This window comes from Protopterus annectens, chromosome 2.part2, assembly GCF_019279795.1.
Source record: "Protopterus annectens isolate FY-2018-M chromosome 2.part2, PAN1.0, whole genome shotgun sequence".
NCBI lineage: Eukaryota > Metazoa > Chordata > Ceratodontiformes > Protopteridae > Protopterus > Protopterus annectens.
In genome coordinates, this window is record NC_056730.1 from 61,163,130 (window position 1) to 61,179,639 (window position 16,510).

The 16,510-nt window shown below is 40.0% G+C and overlaps 1 protein-coding gene across 1 annotated transcript in view; it reads right to left on the reverse strand.

Annotated features, from left to right (window-relative positions):
- Positions 1 to 16,252, reverse strand: part of LOC122795920 (microtubule-associated serine/threonine-protein kinase 4-like) — an 809,687-nt gene extending 793,435 nt beyond the window's left edge. The window contains exon 1 of the mRNA XM_044064403.1: positions 16,026 to 16,252. Coding sequence (XP_043920338.1) covers positions 16,026 to 16,093 — 68 coding nt within the window. The 5' untranslated portion in view covers positions 16,094 to 16,252. The remainder of the gene's footprint in view (positions 1 to 16,025) is intronic.
- Between the last annotated feature and the right edge of the window lie 258 nt (positions 16,253 to 16,510).

Here is a 16,510-nt window from a genome sequence, read left to right on the forward strand (position 1 = left end):
TTTCGGGAGGATATGAAGTCTGAAAATCAAATGTCTGCCTTTATTTTCTTACTTCATTCCTCAATGATTTGCCAAAAAACTACAATTTTAAGAGAAATGGACCAACAACTTGAGTCAAAAATCTGGACAATTGAGAGGTATGGTCCCAGCTTCAAATCAATCCAAAAAAAAATTAAAAGCTGCTGCTATTCCTCCCAAAAGCCCTTACACACACACTTCAAACAAACTTTCTTAATAACAGTGTCTAATAACATCCTTATAGAAGTCACCTCCATACCAACCTACTTGGTATGACAATTGGCAATAGCTTGTTGCACAAGCAAGTCAAATTTAAGGTTATCTAAAATTAGGGGCACTCTGTAGAACAAAAAATACTTAACTGGTTCATCCAGGAACTCCTGGCCTCTATAGTCCTACGCCCCACTTTACTATATGGCTCCCCAGTAGTGCTTAACCTTCAAGTTTCCATTTAAAATAAACTAAACCAGCGCTACAATAAAACAGCAAAAGTTGCAGCTAACTCTTCAAACAGAACCCATCCCTGATTAGCCCTAAAACAGCTTAACGGACTTGAATTATCCAAGCAAATAACTTACACCAACTAATCTTGGTCCACAAATAATACACAAACCAGAACAAAGTAAAACCTGCTTGCCTTATTGCACTAATGCACCCCCTGGTAGGCCACTTTGATCTGGAAACAAAATGTTCCTCACTACCTACACTCCACACCTGTCAGCAACAGCCTCTCACTATTCCGGCGACATAGTCTAGTACTGGAACTCTATCCCTTCATCCCTTAAACATAACAGAAACCTTTCCAATTTCAAAACCAACCTAAGAAATATCTATCGCACACTTGGAACTGTACATGCACAACTCTAACAGAAGCATGGCCACCTACTCAGTATAACTATGCCTTCCTCACTCTAAATTCACTAATAACCTCCATATCATAGCGGGTAGTAATAGCCTAACATGAAAAGAAGCTCTCACTATAATAACATAGCAGCAATGCATGCCCGTATACCTATTCAGCCAACAATTACTATTTATTTTCCTCCCTTGTAACCTTCCATAACATTCTTATCTTTCTTGCTCATTACTCCTCCTCACCTCTTTTTATTCCGCTGTCTAGTCTGGCAGCAGAACACCAATTATTTTTCAGTTGTATACACTATGAGAAATATAGTCAATATTTTGAATAACTAAGTTTGCTCGACATAGTTTACCCGCTTTTGCAGTGTGTCTTTATACTTGCAGTACACATTGTATTCTTAACATTTCTGTAAATGTATTACAATCTGTGTTTCTACTGGTTGTAAGGATTTTATCCCCTTGTAGATAATTACTTATCAGCTATTGTAAAATGTTTTTTGTGTGTGTTTTTGTGGAACCTTTCTCCCCAACTCATTGTAAAATATTTAATCTGTTGCGGAACTTTCTCCTCTTGTATACAGCTACACAACTGCTGTTCAAATGTTTCTGAATCTGTTGTGGAGCTTTTCACCCAAGGCATCTGCTGAAAATAGGCCTTTGGCTCAATCAGATCACCCAGTCATCAAAGGCTAAATAAATAAATATACTAACCTTTTATGCAAGAATGTACATGCTTGAAGGCTCGGTAAGAATCTCGCTGTTATACACATGTGGTTTGGGAAACAATGATAAATACATGTACCTGCAACTTATGAAAATTGTTTCCCATTCCATGTCAAGCAAACCTCAATGGGCTCAACATGGTATTACTGATAAGCGGCATATGGGGACAGGGATATACTGCTTCTGGGTAGCCTCCAATGACGGATTGGCAAAATTTCACACAGAATGATCGCATTGCCTCCATCCTGTACACATTGACAAAATTCTTCACATCTACACAGTATTTGTTATGGTACAGACGTGCTACCCATGTAAAAAACGCTTCCAGCAATGTCTGTGAATTCGTAAACAGCTCTGTATCATGCTACATTCTGAACTAGGGAACCAGAACATGATTTCCTTTTCTGATTCAGCAATATATTGGAGAAAGTCATTAGATAGTTTGCCAATAAATACTGGTGCTACTTGAAAGCGAGTACCTTTTCTTTTCTTTATTCCTTTCTGGGGAAAAATGATGAAAACAATATTTACAGAGGGGGTGCACACAACACAAGTGAGGTGCCTAGCCAGTCCAAAGGCAATAGAACTCTGACTCTCAGATAACATGTATAAACAAGAGTACAGGCAGTTTCCTGCTGGTGGCACTCTATTGCAAAACAAGTACAATGGCACATTTTGCTGTCCTGAAACTTCTTGCTCAACTCAAATGCTCAGCAGATCTTGTTAGGTATTCATTTAATCATTTAAGCCAAGACCATCCATCAATTATGGGCACCGACTCAAAATCTACTGAACACGAATGCCCGTTATGATTAAGTATAATCCCACATTTTCTCTGCACATTTACTGCATAACAACACAGACTGCAAGTTCAGTGCAAACTTTGAATTTTAAAAGTGAATGACTGTTTAAAAATGTGAATGATAATCCGGCTAGTTCTGAGAACAAACCGAAGTGGTGAAATCTGGAAACAAATTTAGGTTATAACAATTCCTTTTTTTCATCCCAGATACTTGTGATTATACTGATCCAAAAAGACTACAAACACAACAACATGCTCTATAAATCAATATGCAGCCACATACCACAGAATTTTCAGAGAAGGCCCGGGTTGGAAAACCTCCCTTTGTTTACATTGCAATATACTTAGTTACAGTTAAACAAAAAATAGGTGCATTTCTATTTACATTTATACTTTTTTCAAAATTTTCATTTTTAACATTTCTTAAAGTTTGACTGGGTAATACCCATTTTCAGCGAAGTCCCAGGGTGCAAAGCTCCATTTGTTTACATTGCATTATACTGGATTCCAGTTAAACATAGAGTAGCTACACTTCTATTTACATGTATACATTTTTTCAAAAATTTCATTTGAAACATTTTTCAAAAATTCAATATTTTTCAGAGAGTTCTGCTATTTTTTGGCCTAGTGGTTAATAATATGGTATTATATGTGCAAGTCTTGGAGTTTGACCCCTGATAATATAACATTAGGCTTAATTTTGAGCAACTTCAGTAGTTTAATGGTAAACAAGCAGAAGCAACATTTCACAGATTCTGAGAATATAGGATCATAGGAGGTTACTAGGTTAATGACCCTGAGGCCCCTTACAAGCCAAGCCAAGTTTTCCCTCTTTTAATGGTGTTATTGGTAGACCTGACCAAACACCTCTTGCCCCTGTCCAGAAGGGAAAGGGATAAAACCCGAGGGGTGAATTTGTGATTCCCCAGCCAATTATCCATGTTATACTTGAAAAGGATCTGTAAAGGGCTCTGTTTTATTAGGACTGGGAGCTTATTCCAGAATAAGGGTAGCCTTTGGGAGATGAACCTGTCTCTCCAGCAGGTCCTGTTAATATTGCTTTTCATGTTCAGGTCACTAGAGTGGGTGCAGTGAGTAGCATTTGTCTTGTTAATGTATACCATTTCCATCAGGTCCACAGTTGCCTTATAGGCTAGGCAGAGGTCATTCCTGAGTAGTCTGTAGGACACAGAGTACAGTGACAGGTATTTTACTCTACTGGCATAGGACAGGTGTTGGACACCTTGAATTTTCTTTGTAAGGTACCTCTGAGGTCTCTCCAATTGTTGGAGGTGCCTGGCAATGTACATACCAAAGGGCTGACTACTCTATAACTGGTCTAATGAAGGAGGAGTATGGGAGGTTATAACCTTTTTTTTTTCTGGAGGCAATGCCCTAATTGATAAAATGGGCAATGTAAAAGGCTTTGCTCACCACTGCAGAAACAGGATTGTCGAAGGAGAGGTTGCTGTCAACCTGTGTGCTCAGATCTCTTACGATGGATTGGGTACTTAAGGTGGATACTTTGCAGGGATGTCTCCCTTGACGAATGGGATAATGATGCAATTTTTAGCATTTAGCTTGAGCTTGTGACTCTGGCACCAATCATTCGTTTGAGTAAGACCTTCCTGAAGGGTGACAGTGTCACTAGGGGATTCAATCATCACTCCCAGCTTGCAGTCAAATGCAAACTTTGTGAGCCACATGCCTTTTGTTTTGGCCTGTACTTCTGAAAAGTAAACTCCAAACAATAAGGGCCCAGCACTAAGCCCTGTTGTACTCCACTGGTTACTGGTTTGGAGGTGGATGAAGAGTCCCCTATTTTAACTGTGTGTATTCTATTGGTGAGACAGTTAGTAAAACCCACTTATCTATATACTGGGTTACATTCAGTTGGGTAAGTTTATCAATGATGCCTGAATGGGGAATGGTGTTGAAGGCATTCAATAGGTCTAAATAGGAAGTATGCATAGTCTTACCTTAATCCAGTGCTTTGGTGCCTGTCTCGAAAAGACCACAAAGTTCAGTAGGCATGATCTCCCTTTGACGAAAACAAACTGGGAATGGTCTAGTGTTTGGAGGTCGCATACGTCCTTGATGAGGTCCATGATGATTCTCTCCATGGCCTTGCATATGAGGCTGGAGAGACATATTAGTTTGTAATTCCTGGAGTCAGCAATGGAGCCCGCTTTGTGGAGGGGGATGACAGTGGCAGTTTTCCAATCTGCAGGAACATACCCAGTGCTTAGACTGTGGTTAAAGAGGGTACTCAGACATGTTGCTAGTTCCTGCTTTGGGCAGTTTAGGACTGAGCCAGTGATGTTGTCTGGTCCCATAGAAGCCGTGCTTTTGCTTTGGAAAGGGAATTAAGGACCTGTTCTTTAGTGATGTCTGGGGGAGGACATATGGGAGCAATGTCTTGCGGTATATTGGGCAGTGACAGGGGGAGAAGTTCTCACTGAACCTATCAGCCAGCAGATTAGAAATATCACCAGGTTCAGTACAAATCTGTTATGTTCCTTTAAGGTTGCAGATGTAGCCAGAGAATGCTTTGTGGTTACCCTTGGATAGGGAGGCCAATTTAGATTCGTAGTCTGCTTTGGGTTTTTTCACTAGGTGTCTTATTTGCTTATTTAGTCCAATAAGGGAGTCCTTTTAGAGGACCATCTTCAACTGCTTTTGAACAGCAGTTTATTTCTCCTGTTATATAGATGGTGGATGTCCACTAAAAAGGCTTGTTCTTACATGAGGAACTTAATTTTTTTCCTACTGGGTACAGTTGAGTTGATGCAACTGTGGAGGTTTTTATACAAGGTGTGACATCCCTGCTTTCGCCCAGTAATCAGAGAGTCTCAGTCCTCACCACGAACACCAGTGAGGGACATTCACTTGTACAAAAATAGATACACACAGTACTTCCAGATGCAGCTCTCTGCACCAAGTACAATTTCCCTTAAGAGCTTACAGGCAGCACACACAGTCCAGGGGGCTGGATTTCCTTTTCTTTCTTATCCCCCCAAATATGATTCCCCACTGACACAGCTGTAAAGTTGAGTCTTCAGCCAAGTGTTCCAAGACCTCCATCACAGGTTGGGAGGGTGGCCTAATGGTTAAGGTGTTTGCCTTACAAACACAAGGTGCAGGAGTTCTCAGAGGGAGGATAATGGCTGCTAAAAAATGCTGCAAAGAGCAGTCAGCCTAGTACTAACCTATGAACCTATGAACCTATGAACCTATGAACCCTCTCTGTGAAACTAGTGCTCTGTGTCCCTGCCCCAAGTAGCTGACACACACACACACACACACACACACACACACACACACACACACACACACACACTGAGATTTTATTTTCTCACACACACACAGACCTGGAAAAGGCTGGCACAGATTTACCAGCTATGCACCCTCTCCCAGCCTGTAAGGTAGATACTGCCACCAGAACACTCCAAAGCCAGCTACTCTAAGGCGCTTACTGTGGTACCCAGTTATACTGAATAAAATTAATACAATTGGTAGTGTTTGACCAATGCAGCAAGAATTTCAGGAGTGGCGACAGTGTCACCAAATAAATATTAGTACTATCAAAGGTTAAAATATTCCCTAAAAGACCAGCCATGATGAAAATTTTAAATGTATTTAATAATAAATAATAAAAGAACATGAAAAAACTAAATATCTATTTACAATAAACAACAGAGTTTCAATCACAGGAAATATTAAAAACAGCATATGGACAGATTCACACAGATACCAAAAGGACACTCCTAGACAATTTGTCTCTGGCTGCAGTCAGAATTGGAAGATACAATCTTTAAGGTCTAAACCAGGTAATTTAATTTCAGACTATTTTTCAAAGTTAGCTTGACTGTGATTAACCTCTACTCTTCCAGTATCCTATGTTACAATATATTCATTTCAACAATTAAAATACAGACTGACATACATGTGTATTTCTTTTCTGTCCAGCAGGACCCACTGTTGTAAAATTTATACACAAGCAGCTTTACAAATACATTTTTCAAAACAAGCATCTGTATAAATCAGCTTGATATACAAATGACATATCATTCTTTACAAAACTCCAGCTAGCTATGCTGACATATGTTACATATCCACTGCCCTACTTCTTCTGGCATAGCTAGCAATACCTCACTCGGCATAGGTATCCTTGCCATCAGTAGGGGTAGGGGTTATGAAACTAGTAATATCATCTTGTAAGAGATTATAGTTTGCTTTGAAGATTTTTTTTTTAGTTTAGTTCCAGCTCAGGAATGGTCAGACTCCACTGTTAGCTCTAGTGTGACTGATTTGTGATCAGATCTCACTAGAGATGACTGTACACTTGGGGTGGTGAAATGATTACTCATATTCATAAGAACCAGATCCAAGATGTTTGAACCCCTAGTAGGGGTGTCCACTAACTGGTCCAGGGCACTGGAGTTTACAAAGTTCAAGAATCTCTGGGCAAGTTCATTGATACAGGTGTAGTTAGGCCAATCTATTAATGGTTAGTTGAAGCCACCCAAGATCAGGGTGTTTGGTGGTGGTATACTGAAGCACTCCAGGAGGTCCAGGTAGGCATTTGTGTGTGTCCTGGTGCATGGAGGGGGTCCTAAAACCAGTGATAATCTGCAGAGGAATTTTACCTACAGAGAGTTGTACTTGGAGAAGTTCGAAGGACTCATTCAGATGTACCAATCTGTAAGAGTATTTGTCTTTAATAAAAATAGATACTGTCCCTCCTTTGGATTTCCCGCTCTTATCTGATGGTCTGAGTGAGTGGAATGCGATGTAAACAGGTATAGCTGGGGTGCTCCCCACATGCTTGAACCAGGTTTCTGTGACAACACAGATGTCAGCATCCTCCAAGGTGAAGGCAGCTTCCAATAAGTGTACTTTTAGGTTAAGACTCTTACCATTTAGCAGCATGACCCTGATGTTGGTTTTTGAGGAAAATTTTACATTGGAAATTTTGTACTTGTGACATTGCTTAAAAAAGACACTGGAGGAGGCAAGAGCTTTTGCAGGAAGTCAAAATCCTAGGGGTGATAGATGAAGATAGTCTCTGGCAAAGCATTGAGGTCTATCAACCATGTCATCCAGGGCTGACAGGAAGTGGATCCCCTTAGAATGTCACCAGAGGTTAAGCCAATTGTTGAAGTCAATCATCTTTTGCTTGTACTGCAGTACTTTCTTGGGTGAGGGTAGTATGCCGCTTAAGGCTATGGATATACCTGCCTGGGACAAATAATACAAGAGCTCAGTCATGTCTCTCTTCATGCAGTACAGAGAGGTATGTCTTAAGTCATTCACACCAACATGTACTATGACAGAGTCATAACAGTCCTTGCTGCTGACAGACTTGAGGGCATGTGTGATGTTCCGGATCATGGCAGCAGCAGGCAGCTAACCGTGACCTTTTCCTTACCCAACCTTGTGAGAGGCACATCAATGTGTCTCAGGATAGAGTTATCTATGACTAGTACATTAGGTTGCGTGTTATGACTTAATGGCATACCTGGTGAGACATTGCCATGTGGGTTTTTATGTGTACTGTGTTTATCTGCACAAGAGCTGTGTGTGGTGTGCTTGTGTTTGGGAAGTCTTTGTGCTTTGGGCAGGATTTTAGAGAGGACCTCCACATATGTGGGGTTATGTGTTGGTTGCTTGGTAGGTGAGGGTGGTGGTATGCGAGTGCTGATGACTTCCTTTGTGTCAGGTATACTGACTGATGAGTGAGAGAGCATTAATTCTATATTTGTTATGTAGATGCACCTCTAACATGTTGAGTTTGAGTATCGTAAAAGAAGCGGGCTGTCAGTGTATAGGAGGCAATTGCTACATTGCCTCAGGATGTCTAATTTGACCAGGTAGGCTGGAGAAATGGAGGAGTGTTGTCCTTCTGTGGAGCTAGGTAAGAGGTGTGGTTGGTAACAGGGCCTGACTAGAAAAGGCATGTTGGGTTTCTTGTGTGGGGATAGTCCACTAGTATAGATTAAGCGAACCAGACAGGGTAGCTCAGAGGCTGTACTGATCTGTAGACCAAAAAAGTCCCCACTGGAGAACAGACAACAGCTACGGGAAAATTTACTGTTTCTATACCTGGCAAACAGTAATCTGATCTGCGCGTTAGTGAACGGTACTACACATCGTACAAACCCACGCAAATACAGAGCTTTTAAAATAAAAGAAAAAAACCTTACTGGTGGGCAAAATAGTCAATCAAAATCTCATAACAGAGCCCTACTCCAACGAGCTTCAACTGATGGGTCTCTAGCCACACACCTCCTGCCACAAGGGTGCAGATGGCCCACTCCAGAAAAAGTTTGCTGGGGATTAGTGCTCAATTCAAATGCAAACAGAACTAGACACAGATCTGTGGATAGTCTATGCTACACAGTACAAGTGCCCAGAGCACAACAACAGCTGGGTTCGAGTCCTAAGGGATCCTAACATGGGTAAGGCAAATCTCTAACCATACAGGATAGGTTAAATTCATCACAAAAAGGGAAATTGACGAGGCTTAAAATGGTCTGCAAGGGTAGCTATCCCAGTACTTACCTATGAACATGAGTGAACTTTTGTCCAGTAGTTAGCACAAAATATTATGGCTAGGAGCTGTTAAACTTCTTCCTGTAGCACAGAGTTTGATTCCCTCAGTCTCAATTTGCTTGCTGAGCAACTTTGAGCAAGTCACTTAACCAAACAGTACTGCGAGGTAATTAGAAAATTGGGCTAGGCTCAATCTCCTGGACCACATGCCTTGTAACTAATGGCAAGGCTATAAAATAAAACATATAATCTAGTATTCGAATCAGTAGGCTATGAAGGTTTAGCAACCAGTAAATTAAAAATCATTGATGTGAACATTTACTGAACACAACCTTACTCCATTTTTATTCCTTTTGTTAACATAACTAGTCCTAACAGCAGGACTGCTTTTAGCCATGACCTAAAATACAAAAAATGCTGAATAATAATACATCGAAAACACATAAGGTAATTGTTGAAATAAACATAACACACTGTAATGGCAGTTTTCAAATGAAGAACAGTAGTTACTCATTCTCACTAAAAATGCTGCTGCACTTTATGTTACTATACATTTTAATATGATGTATGTCATTTTTGACAATATGAGTGTTGATCTCATTTATTTATTTGACATTTGTTAACCAGGACAGTCCATATGAGTAAAAGTCTTTTTTCAGTGGAGGCCCAGAAAGAAAAGCTCCACAGTACAAGTAAGCAAGAAAATTTACAACATTTTAGAAGAAAAAAATACAATAAAACAGTTACACAAATGTAAATAAAGCTCTGCAGTACAATACAGTAAGAGGCAGTACAATACAGTAAGAGGCATTACAACATTGAAGAAAAACATAGCAAAGAAATATACAATAAAACATTTGAATGAATTTACATAATACAGTGGGTTATCTTCAGAGGGTACAATACAAAGCAGTTAAGTGAGTTATTGTAGTAGAAAAAGGAGGAACAGAGAGGATAGTGATAGAGAAAGGGGTGGCTTCATGTGGGATGATTACAGAGACAAATCTATCTGCCTACTGACTCAAACTGTGGCTGAAATGGGTCCTGCGACCAGCCAACCTGATTTGTTTTTTTTTTCTTAAACTATGCATCCTCACTTCATGACACACTACAGCATTCAATATTAAATCGTTAGCGACTTTCACTCTTGTCATAATAAGAATTTAGAATGCTTCAGAATGGCAAGTTTATGGCCCTGTGACCATGCAACACCTTGCATTTATATTAGTTAGAATTTGACTGTTTAGAACTCCTGTGCAGTTAACCATTAATGGCATCCCATAATATACTGCTATCACTGCTTAAATACTAAACATGCTATTACTGTTCTACAACCAAACAGAAGACACAAACAACTCAAATGCTTTTTGATCTCACTCATTTTAGATGCAAAAACAAAGATAAGTGACAGAGGACCCTAGATGACTTACATATGCCAGCTTCTAAACCAGCGGCACAATGCAATACTCTTTAGGAGACCTAGGATTACGTGTACTTTGGTATCACTTCTCAGTACCTCTTAAAGCAAAATAAAAAGAGAGCAGTGCGATACAGTTCACTAAAGGTGCTGGGTTACTAGCTTCTACTAAACCACATTGTCTGTGGCATTAAAAGGTCATTTGACTTTCCAGTGCTTGAGTAGTTCAGGAATGGGGAAACATCTCTAAGCGAGGCCAGATCGACTAAGCAGACAACAAACTATTTAATAAGAAAAAAAAAAAGAAAATCTTGTGCTTTCCCCAAGAGATCTTCCTCCCACTTTAAATTTCTAAAATTTTCATTGTGATAAAAACAATAATGACTTTCAGACAAAAGCTAAACCTCATTACAAACTGGCTGATAAATTTCTGTTATTAAATCACTTTGTTGCACTTCAAAATTTGCAAATACACAACAGCTGTGCAATACTATTACATTTTTAAACATAACTGATTTCCTTCTTTTACAGTCACTCTGGATATCTGCAAATTAAATGGAGCCCAATTTCACGGCCTGTATTAGAAGATTCATCTTACCCACCCAGAATTCATTTCAAACTGCAAACGTTGAAAATAGTTCATAGGTAGTTACTAGGCTATTGGCCCTAGGGCCTATATAAGCCTAGCCAAAAAGGTACTCTGGCTTTTGCCACCCAAGAAAATTATTTTCCTGTGCCCCTGTCGAGCAGAGCCACAGCGGTGATCCCCGGGGTGAATTTCCTATTTCCCATCCAATTATCAAGATTTTTCTTGAAGAGTGCTAATGAGGAGCTTTGTTTGATATAGAGAGGTAATTTGTTCCAGAGTATGGGAAGTCTCTGGGACAGGAATCTATCCATCCAACATGTTCTGTTTATTGTCATGACAAGGTTTAGGTCCCTAGAACGTGTAGCTCGGAGGGATTGGGATTTTTTTTTAAGTGGAGCATGTCCAACAGCTCTGGGTTTGACACAGCTTTGTGTGTTAGGCAGAGATCACCTTTGAGTAGTCGATATGTGACGGTGTAAAGCTGGAGTTTTTTGAGACAATCTGTGTAGGGCATCTGTTTGAGGCTGGTAATCCTCTTTGTGAGGTATTTCTGTGGCTTTTCCACTTGTTGTAGATGTCTTGTGAGGTACATACCAAAAGGGGCATTGTACTCTATAATGGGCCTAATGAGTGATGAGTAGAGGGGAACAATGACCTCTTTTTTCCTGGATGAGAAACCTTTTGTGATGAGGTGTGCCACGTAGAAGGATTTCTTGACTACTGTGGTGAAGTGATTGTCACAGGAGACACTACTGTCCACCTGTGTTCCAAGGTCACACTTTCGGTGTTAAGTAGACTACCACCTATGTCATAACTAATGGGTACAGAGTTTTTACAAAAGGGGATGACGATGCACTTTTTGGCATTGAGCTTGAGGCCATGGCTTTGACACCAGGCATCTGTCTCAGTAAGGCCCTTTTGTAAGATGTCCACATCGTTAGGAGTTTTGATTATGGCTCCTAGTTTGCAGTCATCTGCGAACTTCATTACCCAAAGACCTTCTGTCTTAGCCTGCACTTCAGAAAAGTAGATACCAAACAGGAGAGAACCCAGGACTGAACCCTGAGGTACTCCACTTGTCACTGGTCTGAAGTCGGATTTGGAGTCTGCTACTTTTTCACAGTGTAGGTTCTGTCAGTGAGCCAGTTGGCAACCCATCTTATGACATAGGCATTTATACCTAGTTTAGTGAATTTATCTATAATTCCAGAGTGGGGGATGGTGTCAAAAGCCTTGGTGAGATCTACCTTACCCTTGTCTACGGCTTTGGTGACTGCTTCAAAGAAGTTTAAGAGACATGACCTACCTTTTACAAACCTGAACTGGGTGGGGTCCAGAGTTTGGAGATTACCAGTGTCTTTGTTTATAAGTTCCATGATGATACGTTCCATGGCCTTGCAGACCAGGCTTGTTAGGCTAATGGGGCGGTAGTTCTCAGGGTCCGTGGTGGCTCCCCCTTTATGGAGTGGGATAACCATCGCTGTGTGCCATTCAGTGGGCACAAAGCCTGAGGTGAAGCTATGGCTGAACATGGTGCTTAGGTGGGGTGCCAGTTCATTTTGCAGTTCATGTAGAACGCAACCTGGGATGTTGTCAGGTCCCATGGATGCTGTGTTCTTGGCTTTGGAGAGAAAGTTTTTACCTGTGCAGCTGTGATTACAGGAACTTTGCATTCTTCCGGTATAGAGATGGGCCCTTTAGGGGGTGAGAGGGGGGTAAAGTTAGCACTGAACCTATCTGCCAGGATGTTGACAATATCAGTTGGTTCTGTATATTTAGTGCCATTGTGCTGTAACTCAGAGCAGATCTGAGTGTTGCCATTGAGATTCTTGACATAGCTATAGAATGCTTTGTGGTTGTCTTTAGAATCAGTGGCAATTTTGTTTTCATAACTAGCTTTGGAGGATTTTATGAGGGATCTCAGCTTCCTACTGAGGCTGATCAGGGAGGTTCTTCAATCATGGGATTTTACTCTTTTTTTGCAACGGTTTCTTTCTTCTGTTGTAGAGTTTGTTTATGGCAGGGGACCACCAGATTGGCTTCCTTTTATTTGGAGGATAACATCTTGGTTCTGTTAGGGATAGCACGATCCATACACTCATGTAAGTGCTTATAGAGTGCATTTGTGTAAGTTTCAGCAGTCGTACCTCTATTGTCCGTCTGTAGGGGTGTTGTGAAGTTTGCCACTTCTGTTTAAGAAGCGTGAAGTTGGCTTTGGAGAAATTTTTTACGGTGGCTTCCTTTATCGGGTGTGGGGGCGGGATGTGGATGTCTAGGATTTTTAGCTTGTGGTAGGAACTGACCTCTACTGGTATGGAACACCGATCGCCCATGTTGGTAATGACCAGGTCTAGGACACTGCTGCCCCTGGTGTGGATGTGGATAAGCTGATCCAAGGTGTTGGAATTTATGAATTCCAGAAAACGTTGAGCAAGAGAGTTAGTACATGAGTAGTTTTCCCAGTTAATGGTGGGGTAGTTGAAATTGCCCATTATTAGGGTGTTGGGTTGTACACTAATATTTTCCAGTGTATCAAGAAATGAGGAGTGGGAATCCTGGGGCATGGTGGGGGATCTGTAGCAAGTTACAATTTGGACTGTGGTCTTGTCCAGAGTTAGTTGCACTTGGATAATCTCGGATGCATTATGCTGTGCAATTAGCCTGGAGGTGTGGATATCCTTAATGAATATGGACATGCCTCTACCTTTAGTGTTTCGGTCCACATTAGGTGGCCAAAAGGTGTGGTATGAATTATAGCCTGGTAATGCAGGGGTGCTCTCTGGAGCCTTGAGCCAGGTCTTTGTCACTGCACAGATGTCGATGTTCTTCATTTTAAGGAGTGCCCAAAAAATGTAGTCACTTAATTAGCATAACTTTTAAATAGAGAATATAATACAACCTTTCCCATTTTTGGTAGGATTGCAGAATACTTTTCAGAAACATGTTTAAAAAACTGTGTTTGACAAAAATGATGCAAATATAAAATCATGTTATCAAATTTATAGTGTAAAATCTGTAGTTTAATGAAAGAAATTGCTACAATGTACTTTACAAAGTCATTTATTTGTGCGTCTGAAAAAAGAAGTTGCAACGCGTGTCCTCTATTAGTGCCAGCACTGTGTTGGCCATGCAGTCTATATTCTTGTGTACTAAACTGCTTCAAAATCTTGTGACACTGATAGATGGGATTCAGAAAATCATGTGAAGGGATACATCAAGTCTGAAATCAGCAACATGCCTCAAAAAGCAGGTCCTCAAGTAGGAGTAAACAAAGCCTGAAAATAGCAATGCATCTCCAAGAGGGGTACAGGTGAGAGGAATACCCACAGCTGTGGTCATTTCTGGATAGGTCAATGGCAGAGTGAGATGGCACTTAACTGCCTTAAGTTTTTGCAGCTCTGACAATGGTGCCATCAATGGTAAGTTTGTTTATTTTTTTTCTTTCCCCACTATTCTTGCTCTATAGCAGCCTGGTCAAGCAGGATTGCCCAATTTCTGGGAACTGACCGATATGTGCATCTGTGAATAAAGCCTAGCATACAGTGTGCACATGCACCATTTGGCATGTCTCTGTCCTTGATCTTCATAATGATTAACTGCTTATCAGTATTTGAATGCACTGAGCTGCCCAGTTGAGTGGGCAGTGGCCACTTATTCAGTTCATCTAGCTCTGAGTCAGGACTCTCTTCATATACATTACAGACTTTAATGTACATACGGAGCAAAATCCTAAAATAGGATTACACAGCTGCACAAAGCATATGCAAACTCAAAACTACAATGCAAGTTTACTTAAATGCCCAAGTACTGAAATGCTCATGCCCTCTGTAAACCTCCACTCTGATCTACCTATAGTGTTGACACTTAAACATGTACTTGTAAATTTTGACATTTAATTTATCCTCTGCATGATCCTTAACTAACACCTGTAAAACTGTCAATACTTTGTGCCCAAGTCTCCTATTTTCTACCCTGCATCTCTTTTACAAAATGCTATCTAACTAGTGGAACTTACTGCACAGTCAGTTAATCACTCAATAAATAAATGCATACATACATGAGATAAAACAGAATAAAATAAAACAAAATGAAATGAAATAAAGCAAAAACACTGGAAGATTTTGGTTTGGGGTCACTAACATATGAATGAGATTACATTATATTTTTTGTCACAGTTCTGCTGTTCTACTGTTCTATGTAAATGCAGTCTAAAAAGTCCACTGTTTCCTATTACAGTAGAGGGTGTGTCCATTTCACAATACTAAAAGCAGCTAAGAATGCCTTGCAATGAATGCATCTAGTTTGGATTTACAAAAGGCTTTAAAGTGAGTTTTAAAGATGTTTCTCAGCTAGCAGAAGAGACTCTTGCAAATAAGCAATCTTTATAAACCGTGAGATTAAGTAATTGTTGGTTTAACATTTACTTAGTAGACTGAAAGTGATTTTTTTCTGACATAATAATTACATCTTCACTACAATATACATCAAACTATTTCAGTCCTGTCAGTTAAGTTATGGAAACCACTGGTTTCATATCAAGTTGTAACAGGCAATAAATTCACATGAGAACAGATAGTTTGCAGGGTTTAGCTACTTATCTATGGCAAATAACCTCCATGGCTTCTACAATTGAGGAATTAAGATGGACTTAAAAATGAGATCTAACCAGTCACTGCAAGCAACCCCAAGTTTTGCTCCAAAACAATGCTATTACTAATGCAAGGAACTATCCACTAAGAATTTTTATTTATTTTTTTTTTTTTTACAATCACATTTGATTTAATTTATAAAAAATAATGAATCTAGTTCCATAAGAATCACTAGTTATTGATCACTTGCAAGCTTTACTTCCTTAAATTTCACATATACAGGTATATATTAGTCTAACTGAAAATGTGAGAGCTTGACAGAAGATAGAAAAAAAAAATTTTGATGGTGATAAAAAATAAATTAGAACATCATTTTAATTATAACACATCTTTTCAATTTCAAAACAACCATTATTCTTTGTACTCACAACTTTGAAATGAATGATGCAATAAAATCATGAAATTGCTTACCGTTTAGGACTCTGACTTGGTAATATATAAACTCTGGCACAACCAACATCATATCCTGTGTAATGCATACTGCTCCAAGCTTAAGATAAGACTGCACATTTATTAAAAGGCTGACACTGAATCTAAGTGCACAGAATTACATCTGACCTGAACGCACACCATGGAAACGGTTATCTTTACAAGCTGCATGTGCTATATCTGAATGACAGGCAGACAGGAGTTGCTGTGCGATGCTCAGCACCAGACTGCGAACTGAAATTGCATCCTACATTGGCTGGAAAGCACAAGGGAAGAAATGAGTAAAAAGTTACATCCCCTTACTGCAGGCACTGTGTGCACACTCTGAAGGCCCACATACAGGAACACCAGGGATAAGTAAGAAGAGAGGAACATCTGCAGATGAATAATGAAGGCCCATGAATCTGATTATAAAATGCCAGGAACACTCAGCGAAGCATTCAACAAACTGAGCACAGCCACCTGCT